The sequence below is a fragment of the Pelophylax lessonae genome (assembly GCF_965119305.1).
Source record: "Pelophylax lessonae genome assembly, chromosome: 4".
Taxonomy (NCBI): Eukaryota; Metazoa; Chordata; class Amphibia; order Anura; family Ranidae; genus Pelophylax; species Pelophylax lessonae.
The window spans coordinates 291,000,767-291,020,962 of record NC_138771.1 but is presented as its reverse complement, the minus strand read 5'-3'; the positions used below and the strand labels follow the sequence as shown (position 1 = coordinate 291,020,962).

Below are 20,196 nucleotides of genomic sequence, written 5' to 3'. Positions count from 1 at the left end.
CAAGGACCCCTAGGATGCGCCGTGTCTGTCAGTGCCGCCCAAAAAAGGGAGCTCCGCAAAGGAGGCCGGAGAGCCCGACAGACACCGCACATAGTTCTAACATCAGTGCACATTAGTATCCATGTTACAGTATAAACTTCCGCAGAATCAGCCACTGGCCTCAGGGAAGAGATGGTGAGAGAGAAAAAAAGTCAAGAAAAAAAAGAGAGACAGTAGAGGGGAAGAGACAAACAGGAAGGATAAAACAGGTAGGGAAAGGGAGGTCCGGGTTGGGGGCGTGGGCCCCAGGCAGGAGAAGGTCAGGCTGGAGTCCTAGGGTTCAGCCGCTAATTATAGGTGTGCACATCTGAGATCTCATCAGAGTAATACATCCACCCCGTCCAAGTGTCTTTAAAGCGTTCCTCCCTGCCCTGTGATGTGAGAACTCGCCGTTCCGCTTCCATCACCAGGTTGACCTCCCGTTTCCACTCAGAAAGCGTGGGGCAGGTGGAACTCCGCCAATGCCTCGGTATGAGGCACTTGGCGGCGTTCAGCAGGAAAGGAACTATACTATGTTTGTAGCGTTTGATTGAGGAGCGTGTATCATGGAACAGGTACTGAAGGGGAGTGCGGGAAGGAGGGGTAAGCGACAGCTTGGATATCCAAAAGATGTACGGCGTCCCAGAAGGGCTGCAGCAGGGGGCACTCCCACCAAATGTGGAGGAAAGTGCCCACCTGCCCGCAGTCCCTCCAACAATGGGGGTCCGAGCCCGGAAAAATCCGGGCTAATTTGGCAGGGGTCCTGTACCATCGGGCTACAAATTTATAGGCCGACTCCTGTATCCTGGTGCTAATGGAGGAGACATGGGTCAATGGCAGAATGCGAGAGAGTTGTGGGGGAGCGAATTCTACCCCCAGCTCTCTCTCCCATTCCTTCATGAAATAGGGAGGCAAGGAGGAAACCCCACTCAATACCAATTTGTACATGTGCGACAGTAGATGGCGGGATTCCGGAGGGTCAACAAACCACTTCTCGAAGGCCGAGAGGCCAGTAATCGGGCGTGGAGCAGTCGGGAGTGTGGCGAAGAAGTCAGTCAGTTGCCTATATCGCCAGTCGGACATCGGAAAATCGCTGAAGCGGTCGCGCAGAGTCGCTAGGGGTAGCAAAGTGCCTGCAGAAGCAAATTTCCCGCAGTACAGTTTGCCATCAGCGTTCCAAGACCAAAAAAAACCTTACATCCTCCCCCGGGGGGAACCAGGGAAATCCACCCAGGGGAGCCAAAGGGGACACGCCGGAAGACATGGCGCCAGACGCGTTAAGGCCATCCCAGATACGAAGTGTGGCTATAGTCAGGGGTGACGTCCAGGCCGACAGTCCACGATCACCCGGCGGAATCCACGGGGCACCCGCAAGATTCCGTCCCGCCAGCGTTTTCTCCAAGGGGACCCAAGGTTTAGACTGACCATCGTGCGCCCAGTTCAGCATATGAACTAATGCCATAGCCTTATAGTATAGTGTGACATCCGGTAGACCGACGCCACCGTCGGCTTTGGTCCTCCTGAGGACAGCATAGGCCAAGCGGGGACTCTTTTCCCTCCAGACGAATTTTAGAAAAGCCCGTCACAAACGTTTAAAAAAGGATACAGGTAAATGCATGGGGACCGTGTTAAACAAATAAATCAGTTGGGGAAGGATGGTCATTTTAACCACTTTAGCCCCAGCCCTATTTCGGACACTTTTTGTTCACAAGTTAAAACCAGTATTTTTTCCTAGAAAACTACTTAGAACCCCCAAACATTATATATATTTTTTTAGCAAAGACTCTGGAGAATAAAATGTCGGTCATTGCAAAATTTTTTGTCACGCGGTATTTGCGCAGCGGTCTTTAAAACGCCATTTTTTTGGAAAAAATTTGAAAAATCACATTTCACTGCATTTAAAAAATACTAAACAGTAAAGTTAGCCCATTTTTTTTGTATATTGTGAAAGATGATGTCACGCCGAGTAAATAGATGCCAAACATGTTACGGTTTAAAATTGCGCCCCCCCGTGGGATGGCGACAAACTACGGTCAATAGAGATCTCAATCTGCGACGCTTTAAATTTATTTAACGGTTACCAGTTTAGAGTTAGTGTGTAGCTCTTTTTTTTTAATTATTGCCCACGCTCTGGCGATCGCGGCGATACCTCACATGTGTGGTTTAAACAGCGATTTCATTTGCGGCTCGACTTGCGTATACGTTTTTTTTTGTGCGCGAGCTAACGGTGACGGGGACGGCTAAATTTTTTTTTTTTTTTTTCCTATTTATTTTTTCTTTTTTTTTAAACTTTATTACAGGTTTTTAAAAAAAAAAAAAAAAAATCTGATCACTTTTATTGCTGTCACAAGCAATGTAAACATCCCTGGTGACAGCAATATGTCGTGACAGGTACACTTTATGGAGGGATCGAGGGTCTAAAAGACCCTAGACCCCTCCACTACACTTCCCTGTATGCAAAACGCCGAAAACGGCATTTTTGCATACAGCCGTTTTTCAAATCTGCCGCCTTTTGCAGCACAGTAACCCGGAAGTGACGTCATGGACGCCGCCTCCGGGTTACGTCATCGGAGACCCGATCGATGCCGTTTCCGGCATTCATCGGGACTCCATCCAGCCGGCGGACGTGCCGGCTGGGTGCTCGGGGCTCCCGGTGGGACGGTAGCCCCGAGCAAAGCCGCGGAAGGCGGCGGGAGGGGGGGAACGTCCCCTCCCGCCCCCCGGGTAACGATCGAGCGGCTCCCGAGCCGCATCGATCGTTACCGACGGAAAGCCGACCGTCGGCTTCAAACAACGGTACCGGGATGATGCCTCTAGCTAGAGGCATCATCCCGGTATAACCACTCAAAGTCAGCCGACGTAGAGGTTACGTGACTGGTAGTAAAGTGGTTAAGCACGTTAATGCGGCCAAACCACGTTACCGAGTTGGATGCCCACGATTTCAGGTCAAGATGGATACGCGCCAACAGGTCGCCGAAGTTCCTGTCATATAGAGTTTTCATAGTTTTCAAGTCAGGGGAGACGTTTACGCCGAGGTATCTAAAGCCAAAGGATCGCCGTAGAGTCGGGGGGCACATGAAGAGGTAGCAATTCGGATTTATCATAATTGATCTTGAAATTGGAAAGCCGCCCGAACAGGTCCAGCTCACGCACCAGTACTGGGAGGGAGAGCTGTGGTCGGGTAAGATAGAACAGCAGGTCATCGGCATATGCCGACACCTTATGTTCCGTAGAACCGACCATAACACCAGCAATGTCAGACGTTGCCCTCACTCTCCTCAAAAAGGGTTCCAGGGCCAGGGCGAAAAGGAGGGGTGACAGGGGACACCCCTGCTGGGTGCCATTGTAAATGGGAAAGGGATCCGACAGCAACCCGTTCACCCTGACCCTGGCACTCGGGCCGTGATACAGGGCCAAGATCCACCCCAACATACGGGATCCGAGCCCCAGAGATCGAAGAACCTCCGACAGGTATGGCCAGGCCACCCTGTCGAAGGCCTTCTCCGCATCCAGGGATAGAGTCAGACAGGGAAGTCTGTCCGGTCCATGCTGTGCCCAATGGAGCACATGGAGAGCCCTGACGGTATTGTCCCGGGCCTCTCGGAGGGGCATGAATCCCGCCTGGTCAGGGTGGATCAAGGACGTGACATGGTCTTGGAGGCGAAGCGCCATAATCTTGGCCAAAATCTTGGTGTCAGCGTTGAGGAGAGAGATGGGCCTATAGCTGGCACAGTGGTGGGGGTCCTTTGTCTCACTGCTTCTAAGGGGATATTTTAATGTTATTCCAATAAACATTGTATTTTATCTCATCGTTACACATATATTTAATGTCTTCTGGGCATCGCAAAGTCCCCCTTTCCTCATTTCTCTCTGTGGTGGATTTCCGCTTGTAAATAACAGTTTTTATTAAAGATTTTTCAATACAAGAAACAGGAAATGTATATATAGCTCATCATATAGCAAAGCTCATAGAAAGAGAACAATGGTTAAGCTAACGAGATTCAACAGTTATCCTTAAACAAACCAGGCAATGGGGACGCGCAAGTCCCATTAATCAAAATCACAGATGATCAATGTAAATAATAAGCAGCCAAAGTAGCTAACAATTTGGTGTAGAACCTCTAAAGCTGAGTGATCTCTAATCTAAATCTAAAGATTGCGGAGGATACCTTCATTTTAATTAACATGGCTTAAACATCAGTGCAGCTATACAGAGGACAAAAACAAAAGAAGAAAAATAGGAGAAAAGGCTAGGTAGAAAGGAGTAAAGAAGAAGAGGAAGATACACCTCTTTCCACGTCCCAAGCTCGAAAGACTAATATAAGAGTAGGATATCTATTGCAGTGCAAAGAATCTGCTACGGCAAAACCGCTTGCTGATGCCAAACCTCCCAAACTGCATTGTGTCTATCCTATGCGTTCTGCAAGCGTGCAGTTGCAGAAGGTCCACATCTCCAATTCTAGCATATAATGCTGCTTAAGAGGGTGGCCTTCTCGGTTTCCAATTGAGGGCAATGAGGCTGTAAGTATTTGCCGTAATAGCTTCTTGTGCAGTTTTGAAAGGGTTTGAGGGGAAAAGCTTTGGAGAAAAAGGGAGTTTGGAATCAAAAAGGAGTTGTAGCATCTGATGGACTAATTTCCACCAAGGTTCAGGGGCCACTCCAAAAAATATGAACGAGGGAGCCCTTAGCTTGCAGGCAGCGCCAACACCAATCACTAGAGTCAGGGTGTATACAATGCAGGAATGTTTGGGTTGAGATACCAAAAATATAGTATTTTTTTTAGAAATTTTCCTTATACAAGGTGCAGATAGAACTTTTCACTGCCTGTGACCAAATAACTTGTCTCCCAAAAACAAATGCAAACAGCCAATTGATATTCAAAACATCATGAAAGTCGGTGATTTGTCATTTACCCAATTCATGTTTAATTCAAACCCTCTGATATGGGTCAGTTTCCCCACTGCATTCCAAAAAGTATGTACATTTTCATCCCATACCAATATTTCTATTAACGACCACATAACCTCTTTGAAATAACGCATCGAATGCCATTCCTTGAGAAAATGCTTCTTGTGCTCTCTGTGCTGATCCCAAAAGCCTAAGTTTTGGGTCACCTGTTTAAGGGACTAAACCCCCTAATTTCCCTCGCAGCGAAGATCACGTGACTAGGTGCCTAGCTATTGGTCACTTTGTACTATTATCTAGTCAAGCAAAACACTTTAAAAGAGAAGTGTAGATGTTTTTTTTTTTTGGAGAAATCATACTTACTTAGGTGGATGCAGAATCTGACCCCCCCCCCCCCCCCCCCGTCGGCTCTAAGGCTGAGAACTGAGCGGCTGTTATCAAAAACCGCTGAACGCTCAGTTCTCAGAGCTTCATGAGTAGAGAGATTGTCACTGTCCCAGGCTTTCTGTTTTGTACACCCCCCCCCCCCTACGCTCACTGGAGCACTGGGTTATGGAGGGGGTGGGGTGGATCCTGACTACATGGTCGCTATCTTTTCCTAGCCTGGACCGGCTCTGTGATGTCAGTCAACAGCTGTCTAAAGTTAACAGGTCACAGGAGTGCAGAACGAACTGCACTCCTGTGATCCAGGAGCTTTGGCTGTACTTCTCCTTTAACATCTATGCATAGGTCCACTTCAAACTCATATGCTCAACACCAGTCTTTCTAAACCAGGGTTCTATGGAACCCTGTGGTTCCCTGAACACTAAAATATTTATTTCTGGTAAGTTACCACTGACACTGATGATCTTCTTAGCTATCTTTAAGAGTGTCAATGTTCCCACAGGTCACCAAAAAATGGGCATTCTTCCTACTGACCACCACGCTATAGCACCCTGAGCTATGGATACAGTAATTATTTGTAGGAGTTTCCTGAGACCTGAAAGTTATATCAAGAGTTCTTCCATGTTAAAAAAAAAAGTGGACAAGGCTGCTCTACACTGACATTGACAAAATAGTTTGTTCATACTATTGCCTTTTAGTTCATTTTCTACAACCAATGATATTACTGTATACATGCTAAACCTGGAACGTTAATTACAGGGCAAATATAATACACTGAATATACCTTAATAACATTTTGCAGAACCTTCTCATTGACTACAGCTTTATGACAAGCCGTTTTCTGGTACAGGTCCACTACAACTTCTAAAGATTTCTCAGCAAAAGGAACATAATTTAAGGCGACCCATTCTGCCTAAAACAAAAAACAGAAAAAAAAAATCACCATTTATACACGGAATGACAAGATGAGTTAGAGCAATGTAAATGTTCATGTTTTTGCATGCATAGAGATTCAGTGAAACAAGTGATCATAACAAGAAAGGGAAAGTGGAAGCACTTTGCATGCTTATAATAAGAAAGGAAAAATCATCCACATAGGTCAACACTAGTGACAGTCTTCCAGTGCACAGGTGCAATGTTACCATTATATTATTATTATTTTTTTTTTTCAGGACAGGGCAATTAGGAAATGTCACTCACCGGTGCAAAAAGTTGAATCTATTTGTGATTCCATTTTTGGTGCAGAATAAACAGAATGAGAGAAGTTAATTCAGATTCACAGACATACACAGGTTAATTGTAGTTGAAAGCTCTGTGTAAACACACTAAATTAAACTGGTACTATTATTATTCATTTGAAATAAAATCAATACCAATAATGAACTGATTTCTTGATAGGGAACCTAAATCCAGCTATTCTGAATCACAAATCAGGTTAATTTGTCAGTCAAACAATGGCTGATGTTCATGTGAGGTTTGATCTGTGCAAAATTTTATATTTCACTTAAATGATTGGAATATCGCTTAAGGAACTGAGACTTCCGATATGCATATTACATATGACAATTAAAGAATAATTCCACCAAACACAGAATTTCCAGAATAACAAATATATATATGGTGACGCTAGAGGAATATATTACAAAGGATTCCCAGTCACAGGAACATCATAATACAGATAATGAGAATTTCCAGTATAAAACACCTAGTTACCACAGCTCCTTTTTGAAAAGAGAGCAGCAGGCAATGCATGTCCCATGCCAGCTTGTCTTCATCTTCTGTTCAGTTCATTTTTTTTCATATGATTCAGTGGAGAAAAAAACTCACACTGGGCCTCATTTGTCAGCATCTTTGATAAGAATGGTTTATAGTGCCCAAAAGTAACTAATCAGATCATGTCTGTACTGGGAAATGACAGCTGGGAATTTAAAGATGGAATTTGACTGTCTACTGAAGCAATTTCACAGCAAGACAGTTGGTACACATGCTAGTCCATGCTATGAACCTATCAGCAACTTTAAACGTTTAAATGGCCTGGCTAATACACCGCAGTCTATTTGTTAGCAAGAAAAGCTACACTATCTCGGATCCTTGACTTTCTTTTAATTCAAGGCTAAGATTAACCTACCTGTTATCTTCCTGTCTATTAAGACTTTAGGAGTGGCTAATGACCAAAAATAAGAAAATTTCAGTGCTGGAGAGCCTGAATGTGCAAACACGGGTACAATATAAATTAGTGAGACTGTCTGTGTCCAGGGTCGATCGCTCGCATGTAGTCACTGCATGAGCGATTACATGTGAGTGGCCATGATTAGCTGCAGGAGCCAGCAGCCTCCCATTGCTTTTATTAGGGCTGTCAACTACAGCTAATCCCCTGGAACCCCTGCTGGGGTTCTCACATGTAATTAGAGTCGGGTGCATTCTCAGCTGTGAATGCACCCTTAATGCCCAGTACACACGATCTGAAAATCTGACGACGCTCCGTCCGTTTTTGTTTGGTTGCTAGGAACTCTCAATTATATTCGCAAATGGCAGAGGTTACTTACGATACGAATTTTCTCGGACGATGATTCAAAAGCTTCCGGTATGCGTAACCACGCCGTAGCGTGTGAGAGGAAATTATGTCTACTGCTCATGCGCTGTCTACTGCTCACCATTTTTTTAGGACGAACAACATACTGATAATACGATTATCATACGATGTGTTATAATACGATCAAAATTTTTATGCTTGCACGACCGGATAATATTGGGCGATTGTCGTGATCGCCTCTCGTAAGCTGTGTACTAACGATCAGATTATCGTCCGATCTTTTCACAAGCGTTATTTTTCGTCCGATTTTCGGATCGTGTGTACGGGCCTTAAGGCTAAGATCACAGGTAGGGCTTGGATAATCGGATTTTTGTAAGATCTTACCGTAAAATCCTTTTCTCTTAAACTCATTGACAGACGTAGTCTTCTTGATTCTCAAGAGCTGGGTTATGTTGTCTCCGCAGGAGTAGGACTAGGCAGAAAGACAAAACGTTCTGGCTCCACCTTAGGGGCAGTCCCTGAGGGTATATCCTCCCTCTCTCTGCTACAGGGAATCAGTTCTGTTCTAAAGCAGTAACAGAGAATTTAACCCAACCCAACTCAATGATAGAGGGGCGGGTACTACGTCTGTCAATGAGCTTAAGAGAAAAGGATTTTACGGTAAGATCTTACAAAAATCCGATTTTCTCTATCGCTCATTGACAGACGTAGTCTTCTTGATTCTCAAGAGCTGGGACATCCAAAAGCAGTGCCACAAATGAGGGGTGGGATTGACAAAAATCAAAATCCAATCTAGAAGGCCCAACCGGTGCCAAACTAGAAGTTTTAAAGGCTCATTATAAACAAAGAATGAGACTCAAATGAAAAATTTCCAACGGAAAAAAACCCTCGAGGCAGACCACTGGTCTCCTCAAATGGCGGCCTGCAAAACCTTGCGGCCAAATGCGGCATCAGATGATGCCATTACATCAACTTTATAATGTTTTGTAAAGGTATGCACCGACGACCAGGTAGCCGCCTTGCACACCTGGACCACTGACGCCTGATGGCGAAAGGCCCATGACGCACTAAGCGCCCGAGTGGAGTGCGCCTTAACAGGGAACGGGGGCTCCCGACCCTTAATAGAATAAGCCTGTACCACCGTCTGTCTGATCCATTTGGAAATAGTCGCGGCAGATGCAAGCAACCCCTTTTTGGGTCCATCCGGGATCACAAAAAGTGAATCCGTCTTGCGAAACGAGTCTGTCGTTTTCAAGTATACCCTGATCGCCCGGACCACATCCAAGGAGTGTAAAGCAAACTCCCGAGGATGACTGGGCTTAGGACACAGGGAAGGTAATACAATTTCTTCATTCAGATGAAATTCTGAAACCACTTTTGGTAGGAAGGATGGATTCGGACGAAGAACCACCTTATCTCTATGAACCACCAGATATGGGGAACGACAAGATAATGCGGCCAGTTCTGACACCCTGCGTGCAGAAGTAATAGCCACCAAGAAGGCCACCTTCTGGGACAACGTAGGTAGAGGAATCTCCCTAATATCTTCAAAGGGAGGTTTCTGAAGAACCGACAATACTAAATTAAGATCCCAGGGTGGTAACGGCGCGCGCACTGGCGGAGCCAGATGTCGCACCCCCTGGATGAAATTCCGCACCAAGGAATGAGTAGCCAAAGGCTTCTGAAAGAAGATAGCTAATGCTGAGACCTGACCCTTGATAGTACTCAAGGCCAGTTTCTGCTCAACCCCTTGTTGCAGAAAAGCTAATATTCGACTAACCGAATAAGACCGTGGACGGAACCCCAGAGGTTCACACCATGCAATGTAGGACTTCCATGTGCGATGATAAATCTTTCTGGAAGTCGCTTTCCTTGCTTCAACTAGAGTAGGAATAACTGAAGCTGACAAACCTTTGTCCTTCAGCACCTGGGTCTCAATAGCCAGGCCGTTAAAGCCAGCGATCGTAAAGCAGGATGGAAGATCGGTCCCTGAGACAGTAGGTCCTCCCTGAGAGGAAGTCTCCACGGGACGTCCGCCACCAATCTGACCACGTCGGCGTACCAAGCTCGACGAGGCCAGTCCGGAGCTACCAGAATTACTGGAATTCCTTCCTCCTCTATCCTGCGAAGAAGTCTTGGCAGTAACCCGAGAGGAGGGAAGGCATACATTAGCTGGTATTGCCCCCACGGGGCGATCAGTGCGTCTGCGGTCTCTGCTAGAGGATCGCGGGAGCGAGCCACGAATCTCTGTACTTTCCTGTTGAATCGTGATGCCAACAGATCCACATCCGGGGTGCCCCACCGTAGGCACAACTGGTGGAAAACTTCTGGATGGAGGGACCATTCCCCCTGATCCAGAGTCTGACGGCTGAGATAATCTGCCTGCCAATTCTCCACCCCCGGAATGAACACCGCAGAGATAGCTGGAACAAATCGTTCCGCCCAGCGAAGAATGCAAGCCACTTCTTTGGCCGCTCGGACACTCTTGGTGCCCCCCTGGTGATTGACATAAGCCACGGCCGTGGCATTGTCCGACTGGATCCGAACCGGGCTGCCCTGGAGCTGCTCGGTCCAGTGAATCAGACAAAGTCTGATCGCTCTCAGTTCCAATACATTTATCGGCCACCTGGATTCTTCCAGGGACCAAAGTCCCTGGACAGATAACTGACCGAGAATTCCTCCCCATCCGGATAGACTGGCATCCGTGGTCACTATCGTCCAATATATTGGCAGAAATGACTTTCCCTGGCTGAGCATCGGAGACCGAAGCCACCAGACCAGAGACTCTCTGGTCTGTTTGCTCAATCGGATCTGATTGTCCAGGGATTCCGGATTCCGATTCCATCTGAGAAGAATCTCTTGCTGAAGAATTCGGGTATGGGACTGGGCAAATGGGACTGCTTCGAAGGAAGCCACCATCAACCCCAGAACCCTCATGCAAGTTCGAAGAGAAGACCAGCTGTTGGATAGTAACAACTGGACTGCTAATTGAATCTTCCGGAGTTTCCCTACCGGAAGAAAAACTCTTGTCCTGACTGTGTCTAGAATTAGACCCAGATATTCGAGCCTCTGGGTGGAAGCCAGAAATGACTTTTGCTGGTTCACCAGCCACCCGAATTCCTGTAAAGAAATTATAGTAATTTCTATGTTTTGTAGCAAGGTCTGAGGAGACTCTGCATGAAGCAGAAGATCGTCTAGGTAACCTAGAATCGATATGCCTCTTTGGCGCAGTAGTGCCAACATTGGGGCCAACACCTTCGTGAAGACCCGAGGAGCCGTGGCGAGACCGAAAGGTAACGCCACAAACTGATAGTGGTTCTCTTCTACGGAAAAGCGTAGAAACCGCTGATGTCCTGCGAAAATGGGAATGTGAAGATATGCGTCCTTGATGTCTATGGACGCTAGGACATCCCCTGGATGCAGGGAGGCCGCTACTGTGCGAATGGACTCCATTCTGAATTTTCTTATGTTGACAAAAGAATTGAGTGCCCTTAAGTCCAGAATTGGACGCACTTTGCCCTCTTTCCTGGGTATTGTAAATAGGTTTGAATAAAACCCCTGAAAACGTTCTGTCCAAGGAACGTGGACTACCACTCCTTGTTGTAGTAAATCCGTGACTGCTCTCCGCAGATCTTCTAAACGATCCGGGGATAGTCGAATATTGGAAGGGAAGAATCGCGCCGGTGGGAGAGATCGAAACTCGATCTTGTACCCTGACCTTATGACTTCGCAAACCCACTTGTCCGGGATTCTGGAAAGCCATGGATCCGGGAACCGGCGAAGACGTCCCCCCACCCCAGTTATGGGTGGGGGCGCACCTTCAGGCTTTGGACGATTTATCTTCAGGTCTGGAGGGGGCGGGCTTTTGCTTGCCCGACCAACGTCCCCTGAAGCCTCCTGAAGGAGCTTTGGAGGACTTAATTTTTTCACCCGCGGGACGAAAAAACCTTTTGTGAGCAGAAAAAGAAGGCCCTCGTTTTTGACGAGTTCCTTTACCTTTAACATTTTGCGGTAAAAAGGTGCTCTTTCCACCCGTGAGATCCTTAATGATCTCATCTAAGTTGGCTCCAAAAAGACGCTCTCCTAAAAAGGGGATATTAGCCAATGCTTTTTGGGAACCTTGGTCGGCTAACCAACCTTTTAGCCACAGTGTACGCCTGAGAACCACTGCTGAGACTGATGCTCGCGCCAATAATGGAGTGGCGTCTAACGCCGCATCACACACAAACTGTAACCCCTGTATCATTTGTTCCAACAAATCTGATACCGCCTGAGGGACCTCTTCTAAGTCCCGGCATAACCACTTGGTCCATTCAGTTACAGTCTGCGAAACCAGACCAATAGTAATTATTGGTCTGAAAGCTGATCCAATCAAGGTAAACATGGTGCGAGACATAGCTTCTATCTTGCGATCCACTGGATCTTTAAAAGACGGAGCGTCTTCTAGAGGAATAACCGTGGCTTTATTCAATCTAGCAATTGGTGAATCCACCACAGGTGGTTCTGTCCATTTCTTAATGAGGGTTTCCTCAAACGGATAACGCCTGTTAATGCGTTTAGAAATAGCAGAAGTGCGTTTTGGCAGACGCCATTCTTCTTCGATTGGATTGCCAAAACATTTGGGCAATGGAAAAACCTTCGCCACTTTGATGCGTTTTTTAGTCCCAAAAGGGATTTCAGTTTCAGCTATTTCCGATGGAATACCCTGTAATCTTAAGGTTTCTTGAACAGATACAATGAGTGCGTTTACCAACGCTTCCTCTCTGGCTATGGCTGATGCTGAAACATCCTCCTCACTGTCTGAAGAGACAGTACACGAGACACCAATCCCAGATGAAGTACCTGCAACTGCAGAAATAGGCTCAGAGTCTGAATCCGAGGTTTCAGATAATAAGGGGTTAGGCGGGGGTCGCTTTCTTGCGCCCTGTCCCTGACAAGCCACTTCCACCCGGGACACAAAAGTTTCCATAATAGCTGACAATGATTCAATCGTCAGTGGGGTGCTGGAGGATCCTGCAGACCCCTCGAGGGGATCCGGAGGAGATACATGAGTGGCAGGGTCCATGTTAATTCAGGACACCTTTGCCAGAAAAAACAAAAAAACTTTTTTTTTTTTTTTCTTTTTTTTAAATCAAAAAACAAAAAATACCTCTTTTTTTTTTTTTTATGTGTCTCCCCCTAGCGCAATAGCGCCCCTCAGAGTACCTGCTTCTCGATCCCCACAGAGAGAGAGAGGGACCCCCAAGGCTCACCAACCGATGCAGTGAAGTTTCCAACCAACTGCAGTCAGCGTCTGTCTTTTACAGACTGGAAGGAGCTGTTGCTTTTTCCCGGGTAGAAGGACGTGGCTCCGCCCCCTGTGTACGCCTTCCGGCGTTCCCAGCTCTCCACGAGGTAGCTGGGCTCATGAAACATGGCCGCCCCCATACAAGAGACAATAGACTCCAAAAACATGGCGGCCGGCGTGACCTGAGGACATACATGCACCTGGTCTACGGCAAAATGGCGGCGGACCGCCGAAATCGTTTTTCCCAGCACATCCACCTGCATCTCTGCTAAGTGGCAATTTATTGATCTGCAGGAGATACACTACAATTAAGGTAGGATTATACCTCCTATGTCTGCTGTAATGCTACAGTCTGCTGGGTAGAGTGTTAGCCCTCAAACCAAGTCCACTTCCACCAAACACATACTGTATTTACAAGGGGGACTTTTAGTGTCAGATATATACTGACCATGTATGGAGGGGCCCATAATTCATACTGCCTCATAACGAGGAAAGAAAAAAGGGAACGTTTACTCACCATACCGAACCGACAGGCACCCTCTCTTCACAATACCCTCTCCACCGGGGTGGGGGGTTGTGGACCACTCCGGACGCCTCGACTATCTGGTTCCTGGCGTCCAAGCGAGACTTTTAACTCGCAAGGTAAGTCCCTCCACTGGGACTCCGTCGCGGCCGACCCAGCGCGGAGCTCTGGTCTGCACGCGCTCGAGTCCCAGTCCGGCGTATTTGCTTGAAGATCTCACAGGAAATAAACACTGGAGAAAAACTGCCTAAAAAAAAAATCTTTTTTTAAAGAAAAAAATCTTGCCAGGACCCAAAAGATCCCAGCAAGGAACTTAGGTCCTTACTCCTGACTAGACAGAAAAAAACTGATTCCCTGTAGCAGAGAGAGGGAGGATATACCCTCAGGGACTGCCCCTAAGGTGGAGCCAGAACATTTTGTCTTTCTGCCTAGTCCTACTCCTGCGGAGACAACATAACCCAGCTCTTGAGAATCAAGAAGACTACGTCTGTCAATGAGCGATAGAGAAAGAGCATTTTTACCAGTGCTGATCTCCCGAAGCTGAAAGATAATGTATCATACTGATACTGTAAATAGACAGTCAGATGGTAGGCCAGTTGGGCTTAGCTTTGCAATCTAAATGACTGGCAGATTAAAAGTACACTGGCACATAGATGGTGCAGACACCAGAAATGTTGGCAGTATATTCTTGACCCAGATGTCATGATGTAAGAACTAAAAATACTTCCTATGTACTAAAATTGACATTTTTATATTAGAGTAGCTTTCAGAAAATCAGTTAGGTTTCCTAATTCATATTTATTGATAAGCAATTTTGCTTAGGATATAGAGACTGTAAGAAAGAAGCTAGGGGAAGGGTCCAATATTAGTGGAATTGTGCCTTCCATTTATTTTATAAACACAAATTGACTCCGCATTCTGTTTTTCAGAATGGTGTTCTGCTATATGTTGTCCCAGTCATTCTCTAGTCATCAATTATGAAATAAACAGTTCTTATAGGACATTTTAGTAAATGAGGCTCACTGTGTATAAAGAAATTAGGAGGCATGATGAGACTCCTGCATGTTGTACAAAAGAATCATTAAGGGCTCGTTTACACTTGCTCAAAATGTGGCATTGGACACGCTTTTTTATTTAAAGCACTCTGAATGCCAATCAAAGCACCTTTCATTAAACAAAATGATTACCTTGCAAACCTGTTTACACTGTTGTGTTTTCTTTACTTTGCCTCACTTCAAAAAAATTACCCCATGTTGCTTTCTTGGTGCTTCAAAAGTATCTCCAAAGCCTTCATAGAAGTCTATGACAACACTCGCTTACAGCACCTGCAGCCTTTGAGGGGCTTTTATTCAGCATTAGCTTCACTTTGTTTTGGAGGTATTGCAAATGAGATATCCCAGAATGCACTGGGAAATCAACAAGTAAACCGGAAAGATGTAATCAGCAGTCACTTCTGGTTCACGTGATTATATTCTGGAAGTATCTGATGCAGACGTCTCATCTGGTGTGCAGAGTAGAGCAACAGGAAGGTGAGCGAGGTTCAGACTGGAGTGGTGTATCTAGCAGACGGCACACGTGGTGTGCAACATGAGAACGCTATAGCAGACGGTAAACAGGATTGGACAGTGAGGACTGAGCAGCAAAGGTTCTACAGAGCTGGGGGACCATAGTAGGAGAAAATAGCATATGTCGCACATGGTGGAAACAATATAACAGGAGGCGAGCAGGGACCAGAGAGAGGAGGATCAGAATACCTGAGGATCAGCAGAGCTGGGGGTTACTAATGAGTGAGGGATCAGCAAAGCTGGGGGGTTACTAATGAGTGATGGATAAGCAGAGCTGGGGGGTTACTACTGAGTGGGGGATAAGCAGAGCTGGGGGTTACTACTGAGTGGGTGATTGGCATAGTACTTACTAAGCAGGGGATCGGCAGTGCTGGGGGTTACTACTGAGCAAGGGATCAGCAAAGCTGGAATACAACAGGGTGGGGCATCAGCAGAGCTGGGGGTACTACTGAGCAGAGGAGCTGCTGAACAAGGGTACTAATAAGCTGGAGTTCTACTGGGCCCCTTTAAACAAATAGAAAATCAACACACACACAGGGGATTTGACAAGCTTCTTTGAAGTTTCACAGAAGCATCAAAAAAGCAGGTTGAGGAGGTAGGTGCTTTAATATGTGTTAAAGTTGAAGAAAGTGTAAACGAGCCCTAAAAGAAAAAAGCACAGGTGCAACAGAAGTCAGGCCACTAGCAATACTCTGTCTGAAGAGCACAACAAGTAAAGGTTTGTGTTTTATCAGATCTTAGTGGGCATGGAATTCCTAGAAATTGGGTGGAATCATTCTTTTATTTCTCTGCAAGGCAGAACTATTGTTTTTGGCCTCCAGACAAGGCATTAGCTATAAGTAACCAAGCCCAACCTAATGTGTGAGAAAAAAAAGCCATGGTGAAAGGTGATTGATCAAAGAAAATTAGAGACCATGTGATGGATGAGGCCAATTTGTAGACCCAGCAGCCTTGTACAATGAAAGGTAAGACAGGACAGTACCCACATCCGATGCACTACCTACAGAGAACAATATAAAACAAAGACATACAAGCCTCCACAAGAACAGCAGCAAAGAAGAGGCCACCTCCACCATGTTTAAATCTGTGCTTTCCAGTAGAGAGAACCACACACATAAAGACAGATACAGATACCAATAGCAGTCTGCATGCAGACATACCTGATTGTATTTGGCATTTGCAATGTGCTTTGTTTCTAGTTTTCCATACTGTGGAGGTTTACATGAGAACTGTACAAATGCACATAACTGGTCAAAGATTGCAGGGTACATTATCTGCATGTTTTCAGGTCCCACACAAATGGCCTGCAAAGGGAAAAAGTCACATAGAAGACAATAGTTAAAACAAACTGAATAAAAATGGCAATTCCTTCTTAGTAATCACATGATGAATTTCTTGCTTTTCTATTAGCATAGACAATGTAGGCTTCATGTGTACAGGCATCAAACACACACTGCTTGATTCACAGAACATTTATTTATGCTGGTGCCTGTCAGCGGGTGCTGGATAACTTCTGCTCATCTCTGCAGTGACTAGATGTTATGTACACATACAGGGGCAAATGGATAAAAAGCATGCTGCAGGCAAAATTTCTTGAGGTCAACAACAACCAATCAGCTTCCAGCTGTCCTCTCTGCAGTTTTGGTTTGAAGATAAAGCAAGGATTCCTACCGGATGCCATGAGCTGCAAGAATTTGTGTACAGAATTTTTATATATCAGCTCCACTGTGAGCCACTGCTGGGGTGAAATTTAGCAGAAACAAGCTGAACACATTTTTATATTTCAACATAGAATTGCATTGTGTATGCATAATAAATTCAGTTTGCTGTAGCGGTAAACTGAGATTATTTTCAGCACTCGGCTACATAAGTTTGTCGGTTTCCAAGTGATTTTGATAGGTAATAAGAGTCTGCGGGGGAGGGGGGGAGGAGTCGGTTGTTCGATAGGCACCCAGTGTGGTTATGCAAAGGATAGGCATGAGTCGCCTTAGTAAGACATCCAATTACTTATTTCGTTGAATAAAATGTGTTTTGCGGGTTTAAATTGCCACTTCCTCAGTTCAAGGTGATAAAAATTGGTGTCTAGTATAAGCTAGTGGTTCTTTATCAGCCACTAGGAAGAGTGTAGAACTTAGTTGTGGCAAATGATGTCTTTAATGAACATGTGAATTAGACACCTATGGTATCATCTTGAACTGGGAAAGTGGCACTGTAAAGCCACAAAAGGCGTTTAACTTGGTGAAATAAAGTTATTGGATATTTTACTAAAGCAGACTCCTCATGGCATCTGGAGTCTTTTCCAATCGAACTACCGACAGAGTTTTTCTGTTTCCGAAGACGTCATTCCAGTGAAGAAACGCGTCAAGATGCAACGCGCGCTGCCTCGCTTTTGACCCTACTGTGAACTGCACGCCGATTGCCCAACTTCCGGGAACAGCGCGGCTCCCGAGACAGCTATAACGGACAACCGCAAGATATTGGGTCCGTGCAGTCCCAATATTGCAGTCATTTTAATAAAGATTGAAAACTTTTACAATACTGCACTATGAGGAGCCCTCTTAATTTTTTTCCTCCATAAGCTCAAATAGGAGAAGCCTAAGGACATCTATTCATCCACCCCTTTGGGACTTCGACTTGCCAGGGAGAGGAGACCCACAAAGCCCAATTTGATCTCTTGCTGGCGTATGTCAGCTTGGACCAACACCATCTGTTAAGTATGCTATCTTACCACACTTTTTGTGGTGAAGTGGAGGGTACCACCATCATTGTTCAAGGATATACACAGTCACTTGATCCGGTTGATCCAATCTCATCATATTAAGGACTCACTTTTTATATACCAATAATATATTTGTTATGCCACGGACTTTATATTGAATAATAAGTGATTTGGATTCAATATTAGATTACCTTGCACTTTATATTATTGGCAATTTGCACATGGATTGCACATACTAAGCATGTTTATATTGGTTGTCAGCACAAAACTGAAGCACTTTATAATAATTTACTATTAGGAATTTAAATGCTACTTTGCACAAATATATTTTAGAAGATATACACAGTTAATAATTATAATTATATATATAGTAATATTGGATGAGAGGATTTAGCGCTGTTTGTATATTTTTTCCATCGGGAGTCTCTGCCAATCGAACTACCGAGTTTTTCTTCGCTGACTCTTCTTATCTATTCACTCATCTACCTGAGAACACCACAGAGCCCCCAGGATAGGACTGCTCGAGGCATAGAGAGTGACTACAATGACTCTGGGTAGAGACAGGTTTTCTCTACCCGCACACTAGGTAGACCGCATGTTCCCCCCCTTGCTGGGTGACCGCAGCCTCAAGTTTTAAGTCCATTTTGACCTTTTATTGTGTAAGCACTTTTGTTTCTGAAATAAAAAACTACGCTACAAGGGCTGACCCGCCTCCCTCGGTTCTCTATTTTCGTGGACACTATGAGCGATACCCGAGACCACTGGTCGGCTCCTTAGGATTCTTCAGTCCTCGATCTACCACTACACCCTAGACCAGTGATGGCAAACCTTTGCACCTCAGATGTTTTGGAACTACATGAGCATCATGGGGAATGTATTTACAAAACATCTGGGGTGCCAAGATTCACCATCACTGCCCTAGACCTTATGTGACCATATGATTATCGGGGGCACATTAGATAGTAAACTTCTTTGAATCAAGGACTGATAGGAATGACTCTACGATTAAACTCCCTGTGAGGAGCGAAACACATCTGAGTGTAGGACGCAAAAATGTGATGTAGGCTCAGATTTAACACTGCATTGTAATAAAGGGCTACCTGAACCCAAAATGTAATGGATGAGGTAGCTTTCATTTTTTTATACTCTATTTAGCATTGCAGATTTTGCCTGTGCTATATAAATAAATAAAATACATAGTTATTAACACACAAAATGCCCATAATGCTTCCTGTAATAAGCCTACATAATAACAAATCCCATTACTTATATACCGTGACATCCGACTAGAACAGGAAAATAGCAAAAAGTCTACTTGCCATTTGTGTATGTCTACATGCCACCTGTCCAAAGATAGAGACCTCAAAAAATAGGACTTTTGTATTCTTAAATCTGTGTCCACCGAGGGACCCAGCTTGATAAAAGATGGCATATAATGCTTTCATCTAAATCAGTGGTCTCCAAACTGTGGCCCTTTGCTTGCCTTTGTCTGGCCCTTGGGTCACCATTCCCCCTACCAACCCTATTAATGGGGCACTATTGCTCCCATTAAAACCAATAATAGGGCACAGATGCCGGGGCATTTTCTACTCCCCCTGGCCACATTCCGACCCCCCTAAGGCCTGAAGGACAGTAGACCGGCGCCTCACTTTGAAAGTTTGGAGACCCCTGATCTAAATAGAAAAAAAAAAAGCAAAAAAAAAAAAAAATCTGTTGTCCATAGGGGGAACTTGATTATAATCAAACAACCTAGGGCATAGGTCGGCAACCCGCGGCTCCGGAGCCGCATGTGGCTCTTTTGAACCTTTGCCGCGGCTCCGGGGCGGATGCTAGTGAGGGGAGGAGGCGCACTGTGCGCCCCGACACTCCCCACTGTGGCGCTGTACTGGCTGTGACGTCGCGTGGGGGGCGGTGCGTGCCATAGTCACGCACCGTCCCGACGTCACCTTCCCGCCCGCTGTCAGAGAGGAGAGCAGTGGCGCGCCTGCAGGTCTAGTTGAGGAGGAAGAAGACATCCGTCCAGACTCCCATCAGCAGCAGCATGCCAGGACCCAGTGTGAGGTAAGTGAAGTGATGCCTCGGGGGGGGCACACACTGCATTGAAGGGGGTAAGCACGCACGCTGGTCTCTGCATTGTAAGGGGCATGTATGCTGGTCACTGCATTGAAAGGGGCATGTATGCTGGTCACTACATTGAAAGGGGCATGTATGCTGGTCACTACATTGTAAGGGGCATGTATGCTGGTCACTACATTGTAAGG

The 20,196-nt window shown here is 45.6% G+C and overlaps 1 protein-coding gene across 2 annotated transcripts in view; it reads right to left on the bottom strand.

Annotated features, from left to right (window-relative positions):
* MON2 (MON2 homolog, regulator of endosome-to-Golgi trafficking) overlaps positions 1-20,196 on the bottom strand; it is a 271,194-nt gene that overhangs the window by 80,692 nt on the left and 170,306 nt on the right. Inside the window, exons 27-29 of one of the 2 annotated variants that reach the window (XM_082256725.1) lie at positions 16,377-16,520; positions 6,509-6,526; positions 6,093-6,221 (exon numbers count right to left, since the gene is read on the bottom strand). In XM_082256725.1, the coding sequence (XP_082112851.1) occupies positions 6,093-6,221; positions 6,509-6,526; positions 16,377-16,520 (291 nt within the window). The remainder of the gene's footprint in view (positions 1-6,092; positions 6,222-6,508; positions 6,527-16,376; positions 16,521-20,196) is intronic. The other variant, XM_082256726.1, reaches the window with a different exon arrangement.